Genomic DNA, 27971 nt, shown 5'->3' with positions numbered 1-27971 from the left:
TTTTTCTTTGATTTCCTTATGCTTTGGAATGAAGGGCAACTATAAACCCTTAAACAAACCTTTAAAATAGGCTATGCTGTGCACCAATGTTTGGTTTTGCCTTTAATGAGTCACTTATGTTATTTTGCAGGTATTCTAGAGTGATATGCATCGCCAAGCCACAGACTCTCCTAACACTCTCACTCTGGGATTGTATTTTTATTTTCAGACACCATAGCACAGTGGAAGATAAACTGAGTTCCCAGTGTCATTGTCCCTAAGTAATAGTCTCTGGGATTCTTAACCTGTCTTTCATTTTTATTATTAACACATACTAACTGTACAAATTAATGAGATTCAGTGTGCTATTTCCATACACACATACATTGTGCACTGATTTTGGACATCTACCCTTAATCCATCTCGATCTCAATTTTATGCACTGTAAAACCAAAGCATTCAGTGGTGTCTACATTTCTAATTTTTCCTTCCTCAGCTTCTAAATAATACTTGGTGTGCCCTTGATTAACAAATTCCACCCAAGAACCTGTAGCCCATAAGTGACAACTTCTAAACAAGAGATTCTTAAGAACTTCATCAATTCTGACTTTATCAGTCTAGAGTTGGAGAAAAGAAGGGGAGTGGGAAGGGAAGTTGCACAAGTACTACTTACTTTTCAAAGAAATGTCTGACGATCAGCAAGAGAAAAGCATATGGAATTGTCATATACAAATGAGAAGGTTTGGCAAAGACGAGTCCATCGTGATCATCAAGATCTGACCACTTTATTGTTGGAGGAAGCCAGAATCCTTCCTGCCAGAACCATTCTTTAAATGCGTGAAACATTCTAGAAAAATAGAAAGAGACTATATTAGAATCTACTAGATTTGTCACATCAACACTTAAAACAGAAAATCTTGACCACCTTCACACAAACACAAAATACCTAAAACAGAAGCACTATGAAAATAAAGCAAGAATGGAATACTATTATTTAAGGGTTCATTACTCTTTATTGCATTTAATAAGAATTACTCTTCCAACAGGCTCAGAACCATTTTAGCTATGGCATGGAAGACTGAAGTTTAACACACTACTGTTCACACCTTGGGCAGCACATATGTGGATATTATGGGTGTGCATTTTCCTCTTAGATGATTTTATGATTTAAAAATATTTAACAATAGGTTTTACAACTTCGAAATGTCAGAAGTCAACCTCTTAAAAACTCTAAGTTTCACTACTGCTCTAAGGAATTTTCTAGAAAATAAAGGACAGCCACATTTAATTTCATATTAAAACAAAGAATTAAAATTAGTCTGTGTAGATAATTGTTTATGGAGATTCTGTTATTTGCGAAGCACTATGCTGGGCACTGGGTACACAAATTAACAGAACAAGGCTCCTGCCTTGGGGACAAATAGTCACATAGGCAAAGCAGGTCTGAACAGGTGACTTCAACACATTTTTTTAGGTATAATAAAAAAGGTAACGAGAAGATGCTGTCAGAAGATGATGGGTACTCAGCCCAGGTGTGTCAGGGAAAGAAAGATAGTTGGAACCGATGGTTCTTGAGAGGTTCTTAATAATAAATGGAAATAGGCGTAGGAAAAGCAGAAGAGCTAGGAGGAGGAGTTTTAAGGAGAGAAAGCACTATGATCAAGAACCAGAAGTACAGAAAAGCATAGAATTAAATTCTGTTGTTTTTCCTCTGCTCTTATACAATAATCAATACAGATTTGTGTACCCCCCAAAAAGGTATGGGGATCTCTCCCCATCAGTGAGCAAGCAATTCTGCAGCAGCAGACATGAGGTGGGTATCCTATAATCCAATTCAATTTTGAAGTATTTATCGACTCAGTCCCAAGACTGCTGCTCCCCTTCAGATGCCAAACTCAAGCACTAGCTTGTTTTACCCATGCTTCTAACAATTGACCACACACTGGCTTCTCACAGTCACCTCCGCGAGTTTAATTACCTTGCTGGAGTAGCTTATAGGACTTGGGAAGCACATTTATTTATTTGTCAGGGGCACAGATGGAGAGATGGCTGATGCAAGGCATGTGGTAAGGGCTGTGCCACCCTCCAAGAATCTCCTCATGTTCCACTATCTGGAAGCTCTCTGAACTCTGTCCTTCTGGGGTAGTTACGGAGACTTCAATATAGAAGTGTGATTGATTAAGTCCTTGGCCTTTGGTGATCAATTCAATCTTCAGCCCCTGAGGCTCAACCCAAAAAAAGTTTGGAGGGTGAGGCTGAAAGTCCCAACCTTCTAAACTACCTTGATCTTTACTGAGGTTTCTTAGGGGCTACCAGTCAACTCAGTCACTTCAGAGAGTCCAAGGATTTTAGGAATATGCCAGGAAACAGGAATGAAGATCACATATATACAATGTCACTTACATGTCTTAGTCTCATTGCTTAGGCTGCAGCCATTTTGATCTTGAGAATGTTTTCTTTTTATTTTTAAATGTTTAATCAGAAAAGGAGTCAAAATGTCCTGAAATTCCAAGAGTGATCAAAATATCTATCAAAACCTCCTGATCCAGAAATAAGAAAGTATACATGGCAAACTATCAACAGTGTGGTGGAACGACAGTGGGTTATGGGTCACAGGTGCCATTTGGACTCAGTTTATTGTCCTGGCGTAATTATTAATGGCTCCTTTGTTGCAAAAGTGTTCTGGTCAGGATAACTGATCATATGGCTGCTCTCATCACAAGGCTGGTGAGGTAGACAGGGCTGGGTCATAGGATGCATATTCTGTTCCAAGGAGCTTGGACGTTAGCAAATGGAACCAGCTGAAGAGTAAAATGGTCAGGTATGTTACAAAGGTCATTTTGCCAGCCAGATCCTGCAGCCCACAAAGTGTCTTTGTGCTGATTCAAGGAAGGGGACCCTCTTGGCAGACACAACTCTTTAATCTGGTAGTCTGAGGACTGATCTCAATCCTGCCACAAACCACCCCTGGCCTTGGGCAGCTCTGTAGGCAGTGGAGAGGAGCACATTTCAGGGGATGGAGAAGCTATGGTGCCATCTGGAGCTGGTCAGGAATGGGAAAACTGGAGCTAACACAGTGGCATCAGAGAGCTGAAGATGCTATAATGACATCGTTCATAAGATCCAAACTGGGTTGAGAATAAAGAGAGGCCAAGAGAGAAGTGAGACTGAGAGAAAAACACCTCAGAAAATGCAAGGAACAAAACAAGTAGGGTAGCAGTGAGAGTAAGGACTCACCAGGGTCAGGATAGGGCAGATAATGGACTGCTGCAGAGACTTCAGACAGGAAGAATTCTGGACCCGCCATCCTTCAGAAAGATCCACATTCGAACCAAGGACTGAACTCTGGTAGGGTAGTTCCCTGCTTCAGGTCAACCTCTTACCCAGCGTTCAGGGAAGTGCTCATCTACAGGAGCATACCTGTCGCTGTGCCCTTGGAGAAAGGCCACCTTCTTTTTATGGATTATCATTTCAATATAATTTCTACCCTGAGAGGGAAAAGTAAGTCCCACCTACACAGCTGCTAGATTGTGCAAATGTGGTGGCATAAAGAGTTCAACTGAGATGTACAGAATACGTCCTCTCTGTTGGGCTTTCGAGCAAGGAAGGAAAGGGGTGAAGGAGTAATGCTGGACCTCAGAGAGCTTACAGATGAGTCAGAGTTGATGTGGGTCTGGAATGGGGAGTAGCTGTTAGGGACTACAAATTAACCAACTTTGACAGCCTGTGTGATAAATAACTGAGGATTCAAGCTTGGTTGCCTGGGACATCTGACAAAACTGACCAAAAAAAGAACACGAAGAGAAATCTACATAATGTCTCACACTCAAATACAGCTCAGAACAAAAGCAGACAGACACAAGCCTTTGAGTCAAACTCCAAACTTCTTTCAGATCTTATAAACTAACTGGAGCCAAAACCTCGTACCAGGCTTGGGTTCTTCACACAAATCACAACTAAATACAAATACAAGAGCAAAAGTATTTTCTCTAGAAGTTTGCCTCCACATATTTGTGACTTTACTTGCTCCAAAGTTAATAGACAAGGATTTAAGGAATAATAGTAATGGCAGAGAGTCAGGTATTTTTTCCTCAATCTAATAATTACTATACATAACAATCTGCTCACTTCTAAAATGCTACTTGAGATTACAGTGTTAGATGTAACTTATCAAATAGCTTATAACTGTTATTTAGAAGTTTTCACTCTAAATTCCTTATACATTATATGCAAGCAGTGAATCAAGATCTATTGAAAACCATAGTAAGTTTAATACCCAACAAAACAAAATAAAATACCCCAAAACATTTAATGGATGATAGGAAGAAGAAGGAAGTTGAGGACAGCCTCTGGAAAATGTAGTTTGAACTGAGAAAAGGTAAACAAGTCTGCATTATTCACTCTTTTCTGTGTGCTGTCACCAAATATCAATTATTGTAGCTTTAGAAGCTTTCATAATACCTTCTTGTACATCATACAAAAGACAAAAAAAGTCTCAAAATGAAACACAATCTAAACATAAAGCTAAAATTATAAAATTCTGAGAATAAGATACAGGAAAGAGATTTGGTGACTTTATCTTAAGAAAGCCTTCTTACATATGACAATAAATACATAAGAGGCAAAAGAAAAAACAGAGACCAACTGGACTCCATCAAAACTAAAATCTTGGACTGGAGGTATGACTCAAGTGGTAGAGCACTTGTCTAGCAAGCAAACCCCAGCACTGCCAGAAAAAAAAATGTAAAAATGACAACCTACAGGATGGGGGAAAATATGTGAAAACTATATTGAAACAATACTGAAAACTAAACTTACATTTGGACTACACAAAGCACACTTAAGACTCAATAATAAAAAAGACAAGTAATCCAACTTAAAAATAGGCAAAGGATATGAATAGACATTTCACCAAAGATAGACAAATAGCCAATAAGCACAAGAAAGCACGTTCAATGTTATTGCCAGGAGAGATATGCTAATCACACAGAGATAACCTTTCATGCCTAGTAGGATGGGTGTAATAAAAAAAAATAGCAAATGTTGGTGGACTATGGAGAAATCAGAACTCTCAGACACTGCTGGTGGGAACGGCGAATGGTACAGCTGCTGGGGAAGAAAGAGTCTGGCAGCTCCTTGAAATATTGATGATGTAGCTACCGTGTCACCTGGCATTCTACTCCTAGGTATCTGCTCAGGATTCATGTTATAACATAGACGACCCTCAAAAACATTACATTAAGTAAAAGAGGCCAGACACAAAAGGCCATGATTTATAATTCTGTATATGTGAAAAATTCAGAATAAACAAGTCCAGAGACAGAAAGTAGGCTAAAGATTTCTTAGGATTGGGGTCAGGGTACAATTGAAGGGAAATGGAAAATGACTTCTAAGAGAGAGTGCAGGATTTCTTTCAGAGGTGATGAAAACATTAAAAATGGGTGTCATATTGGTTGTGCAACTCTGACTACTCTAAAAAAAGACTGAATTGTACAGTTTAAATAAGCGAATTGTATAGTATGTGAACTGTATGGAATAATGTTGAGGTCTCCTCAGCTTTGTCACCTTTTAACACATGAACCTTTTAGTCCATGGTTCACCATGAAGTTCACCCTAGAGTTTCCTATTAATACTTCACTCACTAGGCTTAAGTTTTACCTCCCAGATTCTCTCAAGTCAAGCTGTATCTTCAAACACAGAAACACAAACAACTGAAAGAAGGACTCTATCTAGGTTTGGACTTCAGCATGAGTTTAAGTTCATGACTTTCTGGAAGAAAAAAAACAGCATGCCTTAAAAAAGAAAAAGCAAGCTGCAGGTAGTGGTGCAGGCCTGCAATCCCAACACTCAGGAGCTGAGGTAGGAGGCCAGTCTGAGATATATAAGGAGACTCTCAGAAAAAAATAAAAATAAAAAGCAAAAAAAAAAACTTCCCTGAAAAAGTGTCTCCCTCAGACAACTGCCCCTCAAGTATAAAAGTGTCCACTAGACCTCCAAAGCCAACATGTCATGTGCTACAGGCATGGGTTCAATGATCCGGTTTGTCCCTTCAGACAGCCTCTCCACCATCTCTACCATTCTCTCTCTCCCTCTCTACCATCTCTACCATTCTCTCTCTCCCTCTCCACCATCTCTACCATTCTCTCTCCCTCTCTACCATCTCTACCATTCTCTCTCTCCCTCTCCACCATCTCTACCATTCTCTCTCTCTCCCTCTCCATCATCTCTACCATTCTCTCTCTCTCCCTCTCCACCATCTCTACCATTCTCTCTCCCTCTCCACCATCTCTACCATTCTCTCTCTCTCCCTCTCCATCATCTCTACCATTCTCTCTCTCCCTCTCCATCTCTACCATTCTCTCTCTCTCCCTCTCCATCATCTCTACCATTCTCTCTCTCTCTCTCCACCATCTCTACCATTCTCTCTCTCCCTCTCCATCTCTACCATTCTCTCTCTCTCCCTCTCCATCATCTCTACCATTCTCTCTCTCCCTCTCCACCATCTCTACCATTCTCTCTCTCTCCCTCTCCATCTCTACCATTCTCTCTCTCCCTCTCCATCATCTCTACCATTCTCTCTCTCTCCCTCTCCACCATCTCTATCATTCTCTCTCTCCCTCTCCACCATCTCTACCATTCTCTCTCTCCCTCTCCATCCTTCCCTTCCTTCCCTCCCTCCCTTTCCCTCTCTCTCCCTCTTTCTAAGATCAAAGGCTAAATAGAGAAATAAGGTTAAGAGAGATGGGACAGACACCCTCTTCCAATCCTCCATGCCATTTCAGACTATTAGCAGGGAAAAAGTCACATTCTCTTGACACCTTCATAGCTGCTCCTAAGACTACAAAATCCTCTAACCCTACTCATAGCCACTGTCTCTGGCATGCTTCTGAGCCACATTCCCCTGACCAAGTGTGCTGGACAGGCCACTTTGGAGCTAGGTCAGTATCTAGCCCTCGTAGAAGGTAGGGAAAGTCCCCGCCATGCGCAGAGTTGGTGCAATACCTCTCTCACCGTAAGTCATAGTGAACAATTCTCCATCTGCTAGCATCGCTCCACTGGCATTGCAGTAGGCCTAGATCAGATGCTTTCCTTGGGACCGTGAGCTGCAGCAGACAGTGCTACCTGGTAGCAGTAGATGGCATCCTGCCAGGAGGCTGCCCCTACGATGGGAAAGACGGCTGCTATTTCTCAGTTTCTTGACCTTGGTGATTGCCCTGGTCTCCATGGTTGTCCAAGTCTGATCCACCAGCCTGCCTTCAGTGACATGAGTCACCGCCAGTAAAGTCTTTTAAGCCACTAAGAAAGCAGTGCCAACTTGGTTGTGCAAGCCTGAAGTTTAGCGAAGGTGCCGGTTCTTAAGCTTTCCTGCTACAGCTTACCTGGAGAAGCAGGAACTCCCCTGCATAACAGAGGAGGGGCAGCCTGACTAGCATTCACCAACTTCTCCTTCTGTTCAGCCTCTGGTCTCACTAAAAACGGGCTTTCATTTGTACCTTTTTCTTTTTCCTTCTCCCACTTTTGCCCCTTGCTTTGTCTAAGTTTCAAATCTGGCAGTGGCAGTCATGGTCACTACCTATGGCTTGGTTGCTGTTGTTGTTGTTCTTTGTTCAGAGTGAAGGCGGCTTCTGGCATCCCTGACACAGCTTTAAAAAGATGCTCGGCAATAAAGGAAATGCAAATTAAAACCACACTAAGATTCCACCTCACCCCTGTTAGAATAGCCATCATCAGCAACACCACCAACAACAGGTGTTGGCGAGGATGCGGGGGAAAAAGGAACCCTCTTACACTGTTGGTGGGAATGTAAAAATTTGGAGGCTACTTAAAAAGCTAGACATGGATCTACCATTTGATCCAGCAATACCACTCTTGGGGATATACCCAAAAGACTGTGACACAGGTTACTCCAGAGGCACCTGCACACCCATGTTTATTGCGGCACTATTCACAATGGCCAAGTTATGGAAACAGCCAAGATGCCCCACCACTGACGAATGGATTGAGCAAATGTGGTATCTATACACAATGGAATTTTATGCAGCCATGAAGAAGAATGAAATGTTATCATTCGCTGGTAAATGGATGGAATTGGAGAACATCATTCTGAGTGAGGTTAGCCTGCCCAAAAGGCCAAAAATCCTATGTTCTCCCTCATATGTGGACATTAGATTGGACTATGAGCACATGATAAAAGCGAAAGCACACAAGGGAGGGGTGAGGATAGATAAGACACCTAAAAAACTAGCTAGCATTTGTTGCCCTTAATGCAGAGAAACTAAAGCAGATACCTTAAAGCAACTGAGGCCAATAGGAAAAAGGGAACAGGTACTAGAGAAAAGGTTAGATCAAAAAGAATTAACCTAGAAGGTAACACCGACGCACAGGAAATCAATGTGAGTCAACTCCCTGTATAGCTATCCTTATCTCAACCAGCAAAAACCCTTATTCCTTCCTATTATTGCTTATACTCTCTCTACAACAAAATTATAAATAAGGGCAAAATAGTTTCTGCTGGGTATTGAGGCGGGGGGAGAGGGAGGGGGCGTAGTGGGTGGTAAGGGAGGGGGCGGGGGCAGGGGGGAGAAATGAACCAAGCCTTGTATGCACATATGAATAATAAAAGAAAAATGAAAAAAAAATACTTAGCCCTCACTCATCTTTATATTCATTTGGATTAACTCTAGGCCTCTCTGGCAATTTAAAAATAAACTCTATTACAGCCCAATGCTTGTAGTCCTAGCTATTCAGGAGAATGAAGCAAGAGTATTGCTTGAGCATAAGAGATCAAGGTCAACCCTGGGCAATATAGCAAGACCCAGTTTCAAGATAAATAAATAACAGCATGTTATTATTATGTTAATAATGGCCTGTGCTCAGTCCCCAGTACCAGAAAAAAGATAAACAAACAAACAAACAAACTCTGTTGACAATTCTTCAGTATCTCTGCTTGGTGTTCTCTTGGAAGCAGATGTATGTATTTTACTCTTTGGTTACTCCCAATTTCTTTATTTCTCATCAGCAACTCAGTCCCTTTTTCTTATCTGTTGTGCATCCTCTGAGGACTGCAATTTTATTAACATAAAAATATCTGAATTAATTGTCTTTTTTATTGATATAAAAATATCTGAAGCTGTTTTTAAAATAAGACATATTTGGAAGAAAAATGGCTGTAGCCAGCTTTCTGTACTGTGGGGAAGCACTGGTAATGGAAGGGACACTTCAACCCATCTGTTTTCCCACCTAACTATGCTGTACAATCTTTAAGCCCCATTTTCAATTCCAGTTGCCAAAAACTCAGAAGACAGTTTAATGTAGGGCTTTATGGCTCATTATCAGCTAACCTCATGGGTCACTGAGCCATTTTTCAGATGGACACCATGAAATTTCACTTTGGAATGAAGAAATAAGACCAAAGTTTATCATCATTTGAAGCAACATTTTTAGTATGTTCTAAAACATGTGGCCCTACAACTTTTGTGGTGAACCCCATGTCAGGACCTGCCTTTAGGCAGCTTCTGGGATCTGTCTATCCAATCCCTGCTTTGAGTTCTGTATCAGCTTTGAAGAAAACACTATAGAATATGTCTCTCGGATTGAGGACAGAGATAAGAAATGGGAAGTTTGGCAAACAAGTCGAATTGAAGTAAAGATATGTTCTGAGGGATAAAGTAAAAGAAAAATACCCTCAAATCACCACTTACAACAGCTGAGTAATTACTACAGTTGGAGGATGTAACAGTGGTGAGAACCTTTAGAGATCCAATAACCAGCTAAGAAACAGCTGAACTGGTTCTCTGGTGAAGAGAAAGTCAGCACCAACAGCATAAAGACCTTGTCTGTCTTGTTCACTGTTGTCTACCAAGAGCCACAAGATAGTCAATAACTATTTGTTGAATGAATGTACAAGAGGCTTACTGAGGCTAGAATGTATCTTTGAACAATAGGGAGTGATATTATAGCCAAAAATGATATCTAAGTTAATTATTTGCAAACAACTTCATTTTTATTGGCTGCAAAACAAATCTTGAAATTTGCTTCCAGGATCAGGTGAACATATTTATCTTCATTTAGTCTATGTTTTCTTTGGAGCTAACTCTACAAACCTAGCCAAAAAAACTGGTTATGCCTTTAAGATAAAATGCAAAGGAAAACATTCACAGTTACTTGCTTCCTGTGAGTAGTACTAAGACTAAGCCAACTAAAATTTCCAACTCTAAAAGCATTCAAAATTGTGCTGTTTCAAATGGATAAGTCAATGTTAATATACAACAATCAATCCTAAAGGGTATTTATTGTACTGTGTAAAAAACCTACAAATGCCTATACTGGTGTAAGAAAATTGAGAAAATGAAAAAAAACTTCCTCTACTTTATGTAGAGAAGCAATTAACTTAAAAGACAAACAATTATATCAATTTAAAGCCTCAAAGAAATTCAGAACAGATTTAAGGATCTTTAACAAAAACATGGCATCACCTTAGAGATACTCTTAGGGGATAAATGAGTATCTCCAAGTATCCACTTACTCCATCTTTTGCTTGCAGAATCCCTCCCCACACGTTTTACCTGGGCACTTGGCTGTCTGCCATGTGAGGCAAAGTTGCCTATTTCAATGACACAGGAGTAGAATTGAGTTAAGTAATTCCCCTAAAGATTAAGCCACATGTCCTGGTTTTTCTCTTTTGTGATGGCTGGAAATGAGGATAACGAGACAGGAACAACCTTTCAAGCTAATTGGTTCTTTAGTCCTGGCTCATTTACAGCTGGACTGTTTACTGCAAGAGAAATGAATGTCTATCTTATTTAAGTCATTAAATCACGAGTTCACTTTAACAGTTTAGACTGTAACTCTAATTAATACATAGGGAAGACTATAAAGGAGTCGTAAGTAAAACTATACTTTGTATTGCTTCCAGGTAGATTATAAAATCTGGAGACATCTACTCATCAAAGAGTACCATAAAGAGAATAAAAATACAAGCTACAGACAGTGAGAAAAACCTTTGAAATACTTGCAGTACAAAGACCTTGTATCTAGAATATTTACCTTTAGACATAAAGATATATAACTCAATAAAAAAATAAACCAGGGACTTCTTCTGCAATAAGCCAATCAGGGGCCTAGGTTTCCACTGATATTCTGCCTAGTGCCTATAGGGCCTCTCGTATGGAGCTTCTGGCATGTATCAATTCATGCTTCTCTGCTCTAAATTCACCATTTTGCCTGCTCAGGGGGAAATAGGTCTGATCCCTTTATGTGTTTTCTCTTTACCAGCTGGCCCCCCAAGCTTTGGCAGTAGAGGACAGTGGAAAGGCATTGAGGGAGAAAAAGGGCTTTGCTTTCTGGCCCTAAAGAGCTCATGGTAAAGTGCTCCTGCAGATTCCAGCCCCTCCCTCAGGCACAGAACCCCCAGAGAGACACCTCTCTCAAGAGCAGTCCTCTCCAGCTCCCCAGAGGCCTGGTTCCAGAAAGTGCTGCTGGTACCTCAAAGCCTCCCGTCTGCATGTCAGTCCTCTCAGACAACTAACTCAGTGCTCACTAAATCAGGGATAAGTGGCAGCGTCTCACATTTGATATTCCTGTATGCTTCAGAATTCTTCTTACTAGTCAATCCCTTGTTAGTCCCATCCTGATTGGGCCCAGTCTGCCTTGATGGGGAAGTCTAGTCATGCTTATTCTAATACTAGATAACAAAGAACTGAAGAGATCTTGGGCAGGTCAAAAAGATCTCTGAAGTTCACATGAGAAGGGGAACCCCCTCACTTTCCCTTCCAATACTGTTATAGAGTATACTTTATTGCACGGTGCTTATATGTTAGATGGTGACTTAAGTTCCAGGAAGATGTGACTTTGTCCTTTTCTTCCCATACCAGTTGTCAATTTCTATTAGGGAAATTCTTTTGTTGTTACTAAACACAGTTGGGTATTTTCCAGCAAAACCAGTAACTTCCTAAAATGTCAAGTAGGTATCTGGAATCTGCATGGGTCAAGTCCTCTTCCAGTCCCTAATGCTTTTCTCTTTGAGCTGTGCAGTAAAACTTCCCAAAGCTCTTTGATCTAGATCGCCGTCCAACAGATCCTTCCTAACCCAAATGTTAAATCTGAGAAGTTTATTCTCAGAGAAGCTCCCCTGGCAGAGTTCCTGTCTGCTTTTGTGTGCAGAAGAAACTCCACACAACTTCCCTCCACAGTGATTATCACAGGCCTACTGTCCACAGTGACTCCACCTTGTCTAGATGCCACGCCCTCCCTCCCTGCCCTCTCCTTGCAGACCCTCCCAGAGCTGAGCTGCTTGGAGTATGGCCCTAGATGATGGAATCTCTCTCCTTCTCCATGCCACCCTCCCCCTCACTTTGGGTCCTGTGACTGCAACTGAGTCTGCTCTCTGATCCCTGAGAACAAAGCCAAAGGTCTTTCTAGCATTGGAGCACATGCATAGACCATCCCTTCTGCCTAAAATGCTCTTCCCACCTGTCGTCAACCCACTCTCCTCCTGGTCCCTCACATCTCTCCCTGCACCCACAAAGCTAGATGAAGGACTTCTGTAAGATGCTGTTATCACTCTCTCATCTTTTTCTTCACAACATGCACCAAATTTGTAATTATATATATTTTATGTCTGATTCCCTTCCTAGGCTTCAAGACCCCTGAGGGCAGGGACTACCCTGTGAGAGCCACAGTGGTATCCCTAACTTGGGAGAGTGAGTCCTCAATACACATCAGAAGAGAGAATACAGTGGCCAACCACATGGACTTCGGAGTCAGGTTGCTTACAACTGCAGCTTGGTTCTGACAATTAACCACGAGCTCTGGACAACTAAATGATCTCAATTTCCCCATCTACAAAATGGAGATGTTATTGTGCCTCCCAGTAGGGCTGTTACAGTAGGTAAATACTTACAAACCACTTTATTACATGTCTGCTAAATCATAAATTGGAGTCTAGCTATTAAATATCACAGAATTACCTTGGTACTAAAGAGAGGAACTAAATGAATTTCTAGGTCCTAAAATTCTGTAATTGATATCTATTAAATTAGAAGTTATTTAAAAATAATATTCAGTGCTAACTATGACACAGTAAAACTACTGCATCCATGTGTTACTGGTGACAACATAAACTATACCATCCTTTTGGAAATTAGATAATAGATCTTAGGAGTCACTAAGATGTTTGAGGCTTACCTAGGAATATACATAAAACTGGACAAAGTGTTTTCTTTCTTTTTTGTGGTGCTGCAATTCCAACTCAAGGCCTTGTACATGTTAGACAAGCACTATAGCACTGAGTAACACTACCAACTCCACAATTTCTGTTAGTAATATCAGTGGGTTGGGTTTTTGTTTTTTTGGTTTTTTTTTTTGTGGTACTAGGGTTTGAACTCAGGGTCTTGTAATTTCTAGGCAAGGGCTCTATCACTTCAGCCACAATTCTAGCCCTTTTTTGCTTTTAGGGTAATTTTTATTTAGGATCTAGCATTTTTACTGGTCTCGGTCTGTGACCCTCCTGCTTCCCCTATAAATGGGATTACAGATGTGAGCCCACCCACACAGTTGTATTATTAGTTTTTGTTTTTTAAAAAAATCCAAGAGTGTTTAAGTACATTTTAAAATGTTAACTCCAGGTAATAATATTTAGCTAATGCTACAAATTATCAACATGAAAAATGTTTATGACATACTAAAAAATAAAACCAAAATTCAAAGTTGCATCTAAGTAATGATCATATAAGTAATGATCTCAATGTATTACACTATTTTATACATGTATAGACCTAGTGTGTACAAAGACAAAAACATGAAACAGGAGAATTAATGTGCTAAAATTCTGGGTAGTTTAAATTTTTCAATGGTGTTATTCTTGATTCAATATTAGGAAAATTTTTAATTGTTTTCTTATTTAATGATTAAAATCAATAAAAGAAAATTTTGTTCTAAAAATCATGAAATGTAGTCTAGCCCTCTAGCTATAAAGAAACCAAGGCCCAGGGAAATAAATTTGCTTTATATGAGGAAAGCCAGTGTTTTCCCTACATATTCCATTCCCCTGAACTAAAGAGTACTACTAAGATGATTTACTTCACATTAATATTTGTTCAGAGGCTAATTTTTATGTAAATATTTCGTATCAAATCAGCTAATGGCTGATTTAAAGTACAACAAGTTGGTTACCTACAAAAAAAAAATCACATGCACAAATACCTCACTATTGGAATCTTGTATTTTAACAATTTCAGAGATACTACAAAGCATGTTTCCTTAGTCAACAGGAGGGCAGGCTCTCGAGATCTACCCATATGCTGACTTGACAGTGTGGAAGTAATAAAGACGAGACAGCACATGAAGTTTCAGGAGGCAGTTTCTCCAAAATGTTCTTCTTCCTGAAGCCTCCTTCCGTGTTTTGACTCTCCGGACCACCTCTGCCCCCATCGTTAACTGGTCAGAAATTGCCAAAGTCCACTCAGGACCAAAGGAGGTTAAGTGAGCCCATAAGGAAGTTTCCTTAGAGGGTAACATGGAAGCAGACTTGCAGAAAAACAGGTATGGCTGCAATCAGAAGGATGTAAAGCAAAGGTACATTCCTAAGTCTTAGGAATACAAATCTTAGGGTTCAAAAAAAAGGGGGTTCAAGGCAACTGGGATGAGCTCTAAGAAGGTTCTATAGGGTTGACAACTCTGCCTTTAAAGGTAGAAGTTCCTCCTTAACCCTCTTAACTTTAGGGGACTAAAATGTAAATTAGTGCCTGGGCAACTAGGCAATGGTTAAGAAATTTTAACCCAAATTAGCATCATATCAGCATTTCCTTTCCAATGGCTGTACTACATACCTTGCTCCTCTGCAGTGGGTTGTTCCTTGCAAGCTCTCCTCCCATGCCTGGTGAATTATATCTTGCTTCATAAATCACCCTGTTATTACTCTGAGGCACAAGTGAGTGGTCCAAGCAAAAGCAAGAGAGCTGGGAACCTGCTGCTGATGACTCACAAAGAGCCTAACCTGAGTCACCTGACTCAGTCTGTTTTCCAATTTGAAAGACTAAAGGACTGGCTTAATGTCTTCAAAGATCTGTGTGCTGCTCAAGGGTACTTCCCCATCACTTTATCCTCAAAAAAGGCTAGCCAGTGACTCCATTATACAAATGGCAAGCCAGTAATTAATGAATAAAATAACAATGAAAAATAAATAAACCAACAAAACTGAATGCAGTGCTTCACATTCAACCTCAAGTAGCTCACTGTTTTCATAGGGCCTACAAATTTCAGATATTTAAAATACAAACACCAATTTTTTTCATTTAAAAAATAAATAAAAACAAAAATTACAAGAGGACTACAGTTCTGGAGCCAGGATGCCCAGTTTGAGGGCCAGCCCTGACACTTAATAGCTAAGTGATCTTGAGAACTTGTTTGGAGGTTCTAGCAGGGGAGCGCAGCTACTCGTATACCCTTGACTGAAAAAACGGTCCTCCTCTATTGGGGATGGTCGTCCTCTTCGACCGAGCATGCAGCTTTGGGGGGGACGCACATGGAACAGTGAGGGAGGAAGGGGACAACCGCCTAGCCAGCCAGATTAGCCTAATCAACTCTGGCGATCAATGGGGTGACATGTCGCAGCCAGATCGCCTTCACATCCGCTAAGTGATCTTGGACAACTCAATCTCTCTGAATCTTCATTTGCTCACCTGTTAAATGTGGCTAATTCATCTATTACAAACCTGTTGAAGGATTAAGGGAAATTGTCCATACAGACATAACTGAGCATAATACAGTGCTAGGTAAATGTTATGTAGTATCTTCACTTATTATTCTAACTTACTGGACTGGACATCAGCTATAAGGTTGGTTTAAACTAAGATTACATACTAAGTCCACTAAGATTCCGGGGGAGGCTGTCTCATAGCCCCTCTCCCACCTGTTCTTCATAGTGCTGGAAACAGATCCCTGGATTCATATTCTTTCAGTAAGGGAAACCTAGATAATGGGTACCAACTGTGCTAGGCAAAAACCCAGGGTCAAATTCTGGAGAGGTGTATTGCTTAGTGTCAGCACCGCGTAGTTACAAGCTTTTGGATGACCGGGCTTACCTGGGGGATGCCCAGACCTTCCCCACAACACACTGGCCTAGAATTTTCAGGACAGGACATGTGGGAATCCAAGGCCTAATGGCTCATTAAAAATAGGGGCATGAGAATCTGATTGTCATCTTTACCGCTTCCCAGCTAGATGACCTAAGGCAAGTGATGTTTCCTAACCTTTAAATTACTGACCTGTAAAACAGGTGTAATAATATTTATTTTGTAAGGTTTAGGTCAGGATTGAATAAGGTTGTCTGCCTAAATGATTTAGTGTACTGCCTGGCATATAATAAGTGCCTACTTTGCTGTAGGTGTTAGTACTATGACCACTGCTCGCCTTTCCTCATCAATGGTGTCATGGTGTTTAGAAGGCTGGCACAAGGGCCAGCCTTCATCCCTCATCTCCTACAATACCCAGATCAGTCTCTAGGTCACCCAGTGCAGGTACTAGTGGGGAGGAGCTCTTTGACAGATGAGTGTCACTTGACAGGGTAACTCACTGCGTCAGTGACAGCAGGACTTCTTACATCATGAAACTTGTCTTGGGCAGTGTCACCAAACACATCATTTTACAAAGAGAGAAAGACCTAGGGAAGGGTGTGAGGCCACACCTTGATCAAGCAGGAATCTGGAACATCTATTTCACTAACAGATACAGAGGAAGTCAGGTCACCTTAGGGAAGGACCAGGGTTACTAAGGCACACTGGTGAAGCAAGTCCCCACTGTTAATATTTTAAAATATGTGCTTATGTAATGTTTAAAGGCAGGCTTTCCTGTTGTACAGCCTGCTGCCCTAGAAGAATGAAGTGCCCCTTGGAAAAGAACAAGCTGACAAAGATTCTCCAAGTGTGGTGAATGTGCCCACCTATGGGGGGAGAGCAGGGAAAGGAAAGGGGGTGCAGAAAATAGCATAAGCTGCCCAGTCTTGACCGCTTTCTTTTTGGACTCCTAAATCATTAGAAAAGTTGGAACAATGAAAAGCAAGCTTTCCCTCTGGTCAAAGATCGCTAGCATTGGGCTGGAGATAGGCCATCTGCTAGAATAATCATTGTTTTCTACCTTGAGCACAGGGGGGTAGACCATTCACTTCTCCTCCTTGACAGGACAGGGGTTGCCTCTGTCAGTGGCCACCAACCCTTGCTATTTATTTACCAGGAGAAAATAAATCAGAAGATCAAAATTGAAGAGTTAGTCATTACTGTCTAGCTCCTATCTAATGTAAGAATACTCTTAAGGAAAATAAAAGCTGGCTGAGGGTGTGGCTCAAGTGGTAGAGCACCTATCTAGCAAGCACCAGGCCCTGAGTTCAAACCATGGTACAGCCAAAACAGAAAAGAATAGCAGACAGATTTTAAGTAGATAGAGGCAGGAAGGACAGAGAGACTGACATTTATGCAAACATAAATGGTTTTAAGTTGATCTGCAAAGTCTGGAATACAGAGAATGTATTTAATTTATTCAGTATACTTTGGGGAGGGGGGGTGATGACTAAATGTATAACTTTAAATTTATAGATGCTTTGCCTGCAAAAGTGTTTGGCAGAGAAAGTCCTGAGTATATTGTTTGAAAACGGAACCCATTAACTAAAATATAGAAATTTTCCCAGGTTTCTACACTTTTCAAATATACATTTTTTTCAAAAAGGATATCCTTAACTTTCATCAATATGTACTTATATAATTTCCATTTCATCTTTCTGATACCTGCCTAATAATGAAAATCAGCTGGTATAAATGAGAAAATGTTAGCTGGGCACCAGTGACTCATGCCTATAATCCTAGCTACTTAAGAAGCAGAAAGCAGGAGGATTTCAGCTCAAAGCTAGAAGGGGCAAATAGTTCAAGAGACCCTATCTAGAACATACCCAACACAAAACTGGGCTGGCAGAGTGGCTCAAGTGGTACCAGTGCCTGCCTAGCAAATGTGAAGGTCTGAGTTCAAACTTTGATTTCAAAATCCCAGTACTACCAAAAAAAGAAAGAAAGAAAATGCTGCATTAACATAAACAGGGCTTCCTCCCTCAGCACCATGTCTGGCATGTTATCAATTCCTCTTCCCTGGTGGATCAGGCAACCATGTGCCAGTGGTTATTCCTCCACTGATGCTGACTTAGGGCCCACAGGTGCCTGTGATTTCTTGCTGAAGTTTCTCCTTGGCCTGGGAGTAGAGCTCAGCAATAGAGCATGAGCTTCAGAATGTACTAGGCACATGAGGTTCAGTCTCCAGCACCAAAAATCAATACTAAATGAATAAATGAAATTTCCTGTTTAAACTAAGACTATTTCCTGAAAAAAAAAGTCAAAATACAGAGTTGGCAGAAAAGCTACAGCAAATCACTAGTCTCAATTTTGTGGAGAATGCAGGAGAGAGTAAAGGAATTGGAGTTGCACTGACACTACATATATATATATATATATATATATACATATATATACATACACCCATGATGTAGTGGCTTGGGGTCCTATATGAGGGGATTCGGAGTACAGAGTTCTTGCTTGTGAAATTTATGTCAGTGTCATCCATGTTGGTGAAATTTAAATACAAACATCATTAAGTTGATCTAAAAGAATGAGCTATGCACAGTGAACATGATATAATCCCAGCACTCTGGAGGCTGAGTAAAGAGGATCATAAGTTAGAGGCCAGCCTGGGCTATACAGGTAAACCATGTCTCAAAAAAAAAAAGAGGGGGGAATGCAAAACACTCTGAAAGAAAGTAAGCAAACAGGTCACATGCTCTCAGCTCCAAATCTCCCAAGTGTTACCTGAAATGTACATAAGAGAGACCCTACTCATGGGTGGATTCTCTGAGAGACCATCTCTCAGCGTCGGTGAAGTCCTTTGTTAAGTGGGAGGGAGTGCCTTCCCTACCAAGTGAGGCTGTCTCTAGTAACCATACTCCTGCTACATGACATTGGAAATGGTACTTATCTGCTGTCTTATGAAATGGTGATTTCAAGTCCTGCTGTGCTATTAGATGGATGCCGTGGGGCATCCATGCTTATGGAGAATGGCCCTAAAAGAGGAGTACTAAGTACATATTCCAAAGCAATTCTGAAATTGCTAGACCTTGTCACTCTCTTGCACATCGGCTAATGAGTAAGTTCCAACTGTATGCCAAGCACATTGGGCTGAATCCCTGGAAGCAGCCACCACACTTGCACTCTGGCCTGAATTTAAAAGACCCTACTCTGGCCCTCCTCTGGGGTAGCCAACCTCTACCTTGGGGTGAGGACTCCATAGGTCTAAAGAGACATGCCTACACAGAATGCCCCCTTTCTAAACTTGCTAAGGGAATCTAGGTCCCTAGAATGTTTTGCCTGAACAGCTCTGAGCCTACTTCCAAGCTTGAATGGGCCCATTCCCAGGTCTGTCCTCCAAAGGGTGACAGCACAATATGCTCCCAGGTCTGGGGATGGCCAAAAGGAGACTGTTGAGGAAATGGTGAAGGTAACCATGTTTACACATATAGAATGGAGTGTCCTCACACATGTACCAGGCTCCTAGACAAGAACAGGACTGCAGCTGGGGAGAGGGATAGGCTGGGGCTGAGGGCTGGATGCTGCCATGTGGAACTCTGGTCCTTGGCTCTTCAATGTTTGGGTAGACCTGTTCACAGGGCATCAGGACAGGTGTACAACTCCAGAAGTCCCAGGAATTCTGGAAATTAAGGATCTGTTCAGGCTATGCAGCCACCAGAGAGTGAAAGCATAACCAAGGCATTTCAATCCTTAAGAGAATCACTCCCATCCAGAGAAACCTTCTTCCTAGTAAGCAGGAAGTTAGTTATTCACCTGGAGCTTACTGATGCTAGTTTTCCTCTTCAGCAGGCTACCTCCTCACTATTTACTCTCAACTCCACCATAAAGCAGGCAGGGAAAATAGCAGACTAAAAGTACAGCACTGCCTTGGATGCAAGCCCTTCTGTCCGAGTGATTTACTGCCCCTTTAGGAATTAGTTATGCTGGGAGGGTGAGAGGTGAGGCAAAGCTCTGTCAAGCCAAGGACGGTTGATTCAGGGGCAAGTGTAAAACATGTGGCTCAGATGCCCACTAGTATTCATACCAGTTTTGCAGCTGAAGATTTGGAACAGTAATACCAGCTTTTCACAGACCATTACAAAACTTAAATGAGATGATTAAAATAACTATCAACTGTATCATCACAGGTAACAAAGTTTCATCCATAAGCATTCACTCACAACAATAATAATTATTCGGACCTTCAATTTGCAAGAGAGAAATTAAGCTTAGAGAGATGAAAGAACTTGCTAAAGGGGACAGAATAAAATTTAGAAATTTGAGCCAGACTCAAATTTAGGTGCTGAGGGTAAAAATGTGACTTCTCTTTGCATTATCTGGTTTTGCCTTTCATTACATCAATGTTTGTGAATGATTCAAATGGTCAGTTTAAGTTTTGTTCTGCTTTGAGATAGGTCTCAATTTGTAGTCCAAACTGGCCTCAAACTTGCCATCCTCCTGCCTCAGTCTCCCAGTGCTGGGATTACAGGTGAGCACCTCCATGCCCAACTAAAATGATCAATTTGATTGTCATACTTCATGTTGAAGAAATGTATTTGGTTTTGAAATATAATCTTACAGGTGAGAAATTGGAAGCCAATAGCCTGCTGGGCACAGCTAGATCTTTCTTCCTTCCATTAGAACAGGAAGTACTAATGGAGCATTTCCATTAGCTGGGGAGTGTATGTGTGGGGGTGAGATCAGATGAATTAAACATTTATTCCAGATCTCCCCTTTCATGGGGAAATAGACCAAAAGGAAATAACAATTATCAATCTATATGTACCCAATGTCAATGCACCCAATTTCATCAACCATACCCTGAAAGACCTAAAAGCATATATTAACTCCAACACAGTGGTTGTGGGAGACTTTAACACCCCATTATCATCAATAGATAGGTCATCCAAACAAAAAATCAACAAAGATCCTAGATCTAAAATATACCATAGATCAAATGGACCTACTTGATATCTACAGAATATTTCATCCAATTTCTACACAATATACATTCTTCTCAGCAGCCCATGGAACCTTCTCCAAAACAGATCATATCCTACGGCACAAAGCAAGCCTCAACAAATATAAGAAAACAGAAATTATACCATGCATTCTATCTGATCACAATGCAATAAAACTAGAACTCAACAACAAAAGTAAAGACAAAAAACATGCAAACAGCTGGAAACTGAATAACTCATTACTTAATGAACAATGGGTCATTGATGAAATAAAAGAGGAAATTAAAAAGTTCCTGGAAGTCAATGAAAATGAAAACACAACTTACCGGAACCTATGGGACACAGCAAAGGCAGTCCTGAGAGGAAAGTTTACAGCCATGAGTGCATATATTAAAAAGACTGAAAGATCCCAAATCAATGACCTAATGATACATCTCAAACTCCTAGAAAAACAAGAACAAGCAAATCCCAAAACAAATAGAAGGAGAGAAATAATAAAAATAAGAGCTGAAATCAATAAAATAGAAACCAAAAAAAACCATACAAAGAATCAATGAAACAAAAAGTTGGTTCTTTGAAAAAATAAACATGATCAACAGACCCCTGGCAAACCTGACTAAAATGAGGAGAGAAAAAACCCCAAATTAATAGAATCAGGAATGCAAAAGGGGAGATAACAACAAATACCATGGAAGTCCAGGAAATCATCAGAGACTACTTCGAGAACCTATATTCAAATAAATTCAGAAATTTTAAAAGAAATGGACAGATTTCTAGATACATATGATCATCCAAAACTGAACCAAGAGGATATTAATCATCTGAATAAAGCTATAACACAAAATGAAATTGAAGCAGCAATCAAGAGTCTCCCCAAAAAGAAAAGTCCAGGACTTGATGGATTCTCTGCTGAATTCTATCAGACCTTTAAAGAAGAACTGATACCAACCCTCCTTAAACTGTTCCACGAAATAGAAAGGGAAGGAAAACTGCCTAACACATTTTATGAAGATAGTATTACACTTATCCCAAAACCAGGCAAAGACACCTCCAAAAAGGAGAACTATAGGCCGATCTCCTTAATGAACACTGATGCAAAAATCCTCAATAAAATAATGGCAAACTGAATTCACCAACACATCAAAAAGATTCACCACGACCAAGTAGGCTTCATCTCAGGAATGCAGGGGTGGTTCAACATATGAAAATCAATAAACGTAATAAACTACATTAACAGAAGCAAAGATAAAAAACACTTGATCATCTCAATAGATGCAGAAAAAGCCTCTGATAAGATCCAACACCATTTCATGATAAAAGCTCTAAGAAAACTAGGAATAGAAGGAAAGTTCCTCAACATTATAAAAGCTATATAAGACAAACCTACAGCCAGCATTATACTTAACGGAGAAAAACTGAAACTATTCTCTCTAAAATCAGGAACTAGACAAGGATGCCCACTATCTCCACTCCTATTCAACACAGTACTGGAATTCCTAGCCAGAGCAATTAGGCAAGAAGGAGAAATAAAAGGAATACAAATAGGTAAAGAAACTGTCAAAATATCCCTATTTGCAGACGACATGATCTTATACCTTAAAGACCCAAAAAACTCTACTCAAAAGCTCCTAGACACCATCAATAGCTACAGCAAGGTAGCAGGATATAAAACCAACATGGAAAAATCATTAGCATTTCTATACATTAATAATGAACAAACTGAGAAAGAATGTATGAAAACAATTCCACTTACAATAGCCTCAAAAAAAATCAAATACCTAGTTGTAAACTTAACAAAGGATGTGAACGACCTCTACAAGGGAAACTATAAACTTCTGAAGAAAGAGATTGAGGAAGACCATAGAAAGTGGAGAGATCTCCCATGCTCATGGATTGGTAGAATCAACATAGTAAAAATGTCTATACTCCCAAAAGTAATCACATGTTTAATGCAATTCCCATCAAAATTCCAAGACATTCATTAAAGACATTGAAAAATCTACCATTAAATTTATATGGAAACACAAGAGGCCACGAATAGCCAAGGCAATACTCAGTCAAAAGAACAATGCTGGAGGTATCACAATACCTGACTTCAAACTATATTACAAAGCAGTAACAATAAAAACAGCATGGTACTGGCACAAAAACAGACATGAAGACCAGTGGAACAGAATAGAGGACCCAGATATGAAGCCACATAACTATAACCAACTTGTCTTTGACAAAGGAGCTAAAAATATACAATGGAGAAAAGACAGCCTCTTCAATAAAAAGTGCTGGGAAAACTGGCTAGCAGTCTGCAAAAAACTGAAACTAGATCCATGTATATCACCCTATACCAATATTAACTCAAAATGAATCAAAGATCTTAATATCAGACCACAAACTCTGAAGCTGATACAGGAAAGAGTAGGAAATACTCTGGAATTAGTAGGTATAGGTAAGAACTTTCTCAATGGAACCCCAGCAGCACAGCAACTAAAAGATAGCATAGATAAATGGGACTTCATAAAACTAAAAAGCTCTGCTCAACAAAAGAAATGGTCTCTAAACTGAAGAGAACACCCACAGAGTGGGAGAAAATATTTGCCATCTACGCATCAGACAAAGGACTGATAACCAGAATATATAGGGAACTCAAAAAACTAAATTCTCTCAAAACTAATGAACCAATAAAGAGATGGGCAAGTGAACTAAACAGAACTTTCTCAAAAGAAGAAATTCAAATGGCCAAAAAACACATGAAAAAATGCTCACCATCTCTAGCAATAAAGGAAATGCAAATTAAAACCACACTAAGATTCCACCTCACCCCTGTTAGAATAGCCATCATTAGCAACACCAACAACAGGTGTTGGTGAGGATGTGGGGAAAAAGGAACCCTCTTACACTGTTGGTGGGAATGTAAACTAGTACAACCACTCTGGAAAAAAATTTAGAGGCTACTTGAAAAGCTAAACATTGATCTACCATTTGATCCAGCAATACCACTCTTGGGGATATACCCAAAAGACTGTGACACAGGTTACTCCAGAGGCACCTGCACACCCATGTTTATTGCAGCACTATTCACAACAGCCAAGTTACGGAAACAGCCAAGATGCCCCCCACCACTGACGAATGGATTAAGAAAATGTGGTATCTATACACAATGGAATTTTATGCAGCCATGAAGAAGAACGAAATGTTATCATTCGCTGATAAATGGATGGAATTGGAGAACATCATTCTGAGTGAGGTTAGCCTGGCCCAAACGACCAAAAATTGTATGTTCTCCCTCATATGTGGACATTAGATCAAGGCCAAACACAACAAGGGGATTGGACTTTGAGCACATGATAAAAGAGAGAGCACACAAGGGAGGTATGAAGATAGGTAAGACACCTAAAAAACCAGGTAGCATTTGTTGCCCTCAATGCAGAGAAACTAAAGCAGATACTTTAAAGCAACTGAGGCCAATAAGAGAAGGGGACCAGGAACTAGAGAAAAGGTTAGATCAGGAAGAATTAACCTAGAAGGTAACACACATGAACAGGAAATCAATGTGAGTCAACTCCCTGTATAGCTATCCTTATCTCAACTAGCAAAAACCCTTGGTCCTTCCTATTATTGCTTATAATGTCTCTACAACAAAATTAGAGATAAGGGCAAAATAGTTTCTGCCGGGTAGTGAAGGGGTGGGGGGGTTAAGGGAGGGGGTGGGAGAAATGACCTAAACATTGCATGCACATATGAATAAAAAAAAAATCTGGACACCTTTAAAAAAAAAAAAAGATCTCCCCTTTCAGAAAGAAAGAATGTTAATCTACAGTATTTCAGACAGTAACGTGTTAGTTAACTTGGCCAAACACCACACCTGTCCAGAATGTGAAAAAAATGCCACATAACCAACTTTTGAGTTAAAGATATAATTTTACAAGATTTTTCCTGAGAAAATACAACAGAGATAAAATAAAATAAAATGTATGTCAATAATCATAGTTAGTTTGAGGGCATATGAGAGCTTTCTACCAAGGGATTCAAGCACTTTACATATATGTGTACATGTATATATATGTATTTATATTAACATATAACATTAAAATGTCATGCTGACATTCACAACATTCATGCAGAAAAAGAGAAACAAAGTTAATATGCTATACAACTATATTCATAAGTTGCCTTCTAGTTTTAAATCTTTAAGTCAGAATTAAAACTGATGGCAGAATTTGGTGCCAAATTGAGCATCTCAATTGGTTTGGTTTGATGTGCATAATGCCTTAAAACAATTGGAACCAACATTTGTTTTCAAACAAATCCAGAATTGCAGCTTCACTTGAAAATTCAGAATATCTGGCAATAATCATCAGAGCTACAGGCCATAAATGGGTTCTACCTTGAGCAATCTAGCCCACAGCTAATTTCAGTTACCTGACTAGCTTTCTAAGGCATTTCACTGTGACTCTGTACGTAGCTGAGACTTATCAGTGTGAATTATGTCTTCAAAGTCAGAAACTTGAGTAAGGATAATAAGAGCCTCACACAGCCCAGCCCAGCCTGGGGAAATGATTATGGCCATATCATAGCACATGGGTCTTTTAACGGCCAGTTGTGACCCTTTGAGAACTAGTTCCCAACCCTGACGCTACATGTGAACTGCTTCCTTCCATTAGAACAGGAAGCACATTTTTAAATAGGAGACATTTTTAAACCACTCTCCACTTATCCAGACCACTTAAAATAGGATCTCTGAAGGGGTAACCCATCTTAGTATTTTTATCGTTACATATAAACATTGATTGAAATGTAACACAGAGATAGTAAATTCACAAAGCAAACAATATTATCAGCACCCTGATCCTCCCTCTGTGGCCTTTTAGTACTATCCCATCTTCCTCAACTATCCCATCCCAATTTCCAACATCATGGATTAATGCTGCTGTTTTGAACTTTATACAAATAGAATCATACTGAATGCATTCCTTGGCATCTAGATTCTTTTGCTCAACTTTTAGGACTGAAATTCATCCATGTTGCTACATTTTAAGTTGGTTTGTTTCAAGCTTCACCATATGACTATCATAGTCTGTTTTCCCAACCTATTGTTGATGGAAATTTGGGTTGTTTTGAGTTTGGGGCTATAACAATCAATACCACTATCTATGAACATACTTGAGTATGTCTTGAGATAAACATACACACGCATTTCTTAAGGACATATACCTAGAAGCAGAAATACCAGGTCATAAGTCATGTACATACATATTCAGGTTTAGTAGATATTGCTGAAGAGTTTTCTAGTGCTAGTGTGCCAATTTACACTCCTACAAAGTGTAAGAGAGTTCTGGTTGCTTAATTTCCTCACAACACTTCCATTGTCTGTCTTCTAAATTTTAGCTTTTCTGGTGGTGTACAGTGGCACTTCACTGTGGTTTTAATTTGCATCCCCCTGATAGCTAATAAGGTTGAGAATGTTCTGTGTGTCTTGGCCACTTGGATATGCTCTTTTGTGAAGTAGCTGTTCAAGTTGCTTGCCCAATTTTCTATTGTGTTGACCTATCATACAAAATTGATTTGTTTATATATTTTGGGTACGATTTTTGTAGGGCAAATGCCTCCTCTCCTCCATAGTTTAGCTTTTACTCTTTTCATGGTATCCTTTGAGAAATAGAAGTTCTTAATTTTCATACATTCCAATTTATAGATGTTTCATCATATTAGTACTTGTTGTGTCTTAAGAAATTATGGCTTATCTCAAGGTCATGAATATATTCCATTTTGTCAGCAAGAACAATGCTGCTCAACAGAAAGCAAAAATGGGTTTTACATATGTAATTTTATTTAAATTTCCTAGTAGCTACACTTTTAAAAGTAAAAAGAGACAGTGAAATTAATTTTAATAATGTCTTATGTATCCAAAAATATCTAAAACATTATCATTTTAACATGTAATCAATATAAAAATGACTAACAAGAAAGCTTGTACTCTTTATCTATAGCAGTTTAAAAATTTCTGGGTGTTTTATACTTCAAACACATCTTTATTGGACCAGTTACATTTCAGATGCTCAACAGCCACACGAGTTAATGTCATGTCCGACAAGTTACATTACTTAGGCTTCACATCTAGATTAACATTTAGGGCTTATGAATTGTGAGGTGACAATCAAGATTCTTTTCCTCATGGACTTTCAAATGCCATCCTGTGGTACCACATGGTGAAGATCAAGGGGCTGCATATCTGGACTGGTCTAGAATCTCTAGTCCATTCCACTGCCTTACTGTGTCTCTTTCTTTAAAAAGTTCCCTAGTTGATTTTTACTTTTTCATCCAGTTTTACCATTTTCAGTGGGTTAGTCAATTAATTAGTAGATGATAACTAGCAATTTTATAAAGTGGCACAGAATGGAAGAAAAAGAAAATGTGAACATGTGTCAAGTGTTGTTTTGTGAAATTATTGTCCCAGGAGTATGTGTGTGTGTGTGTGTGTGTGTGTGTGTGTGTGTGCATTCTAAGCTGAGATCTGAAAAGTTTCTTGCTATCAATAATGGTTTAAAAAGTTTGAACATGACTACAATAGTGAAATCTATGAAACAACTACTTAGGGACTCCAACTTGCTTATCAGTTCACACTTACCATCTAAAAGGAGCCATGAAGCTTTGCTCTTACACTTTTCATAAACCAGAATCCCCCAGAAAGCAGATTATTTCTTGAAACAACCCAGTTTAAGCCAGTTACAGTTAATGGAACAGGAGGGACTCGGTATGAAATGCCACAACTTTGACCCAAGGCAGAACATGGCTATGATCCTGTGATACACAGTACAAGTTAAAATTGGGAATCCATACAACTTAAGTTTGTTCTCCACATCAGCATATTATAGATCTTTAAAGTTTTAATCATATGTCGAATAAGAAAATAAATCTCGAAGGGAAGAAATTTAAGCCA

General features: G+C 39.7%; 1 protein-coding gene across 2 annotated transcripts in view; it reads right to left on the bottom strand.

Annotated features, from left to right (window-relative positions):
* Cers3 (ceramide synthase 3) overlaps positions 1-27971 on the bottom strand; it is a 104494-nt gene that overhangs the window by 72288 nt on the left and 4235 nt on the right. For both annotated transcript variants that reach the window (XM_074062101.1, XM_074062103.1), the window contains exon 2: positions 653-826. In XM_074062101.1, coding sequence (XP_073918202.1) covers positions 653-825 — 173 coding nt within the window. In that variant the 5' untranslated portion in view covers position 826. The remainder of the gene's footprint in view (positions 1-652; positions 827-27971) is intronic.

Source organism: Castor canadensis, chromosome 19, assembly GCF_047511655.1.
Source record: "Castor canadensis chromosome 19, mCasCan1.hap1v2, whole genome shotgun sequence".
NCBI classification, from domain to species: Eukaryota; Metazoa; Chordata; class Mammalia; order Rodentia; family Castoridae; genus Castor; species Castor canadensis.
The sequence above is the reverse complement of the archived record's forward strand: the minus strand, read 5'-3'. Positions and strand labels throughout refer to the sequence as shown.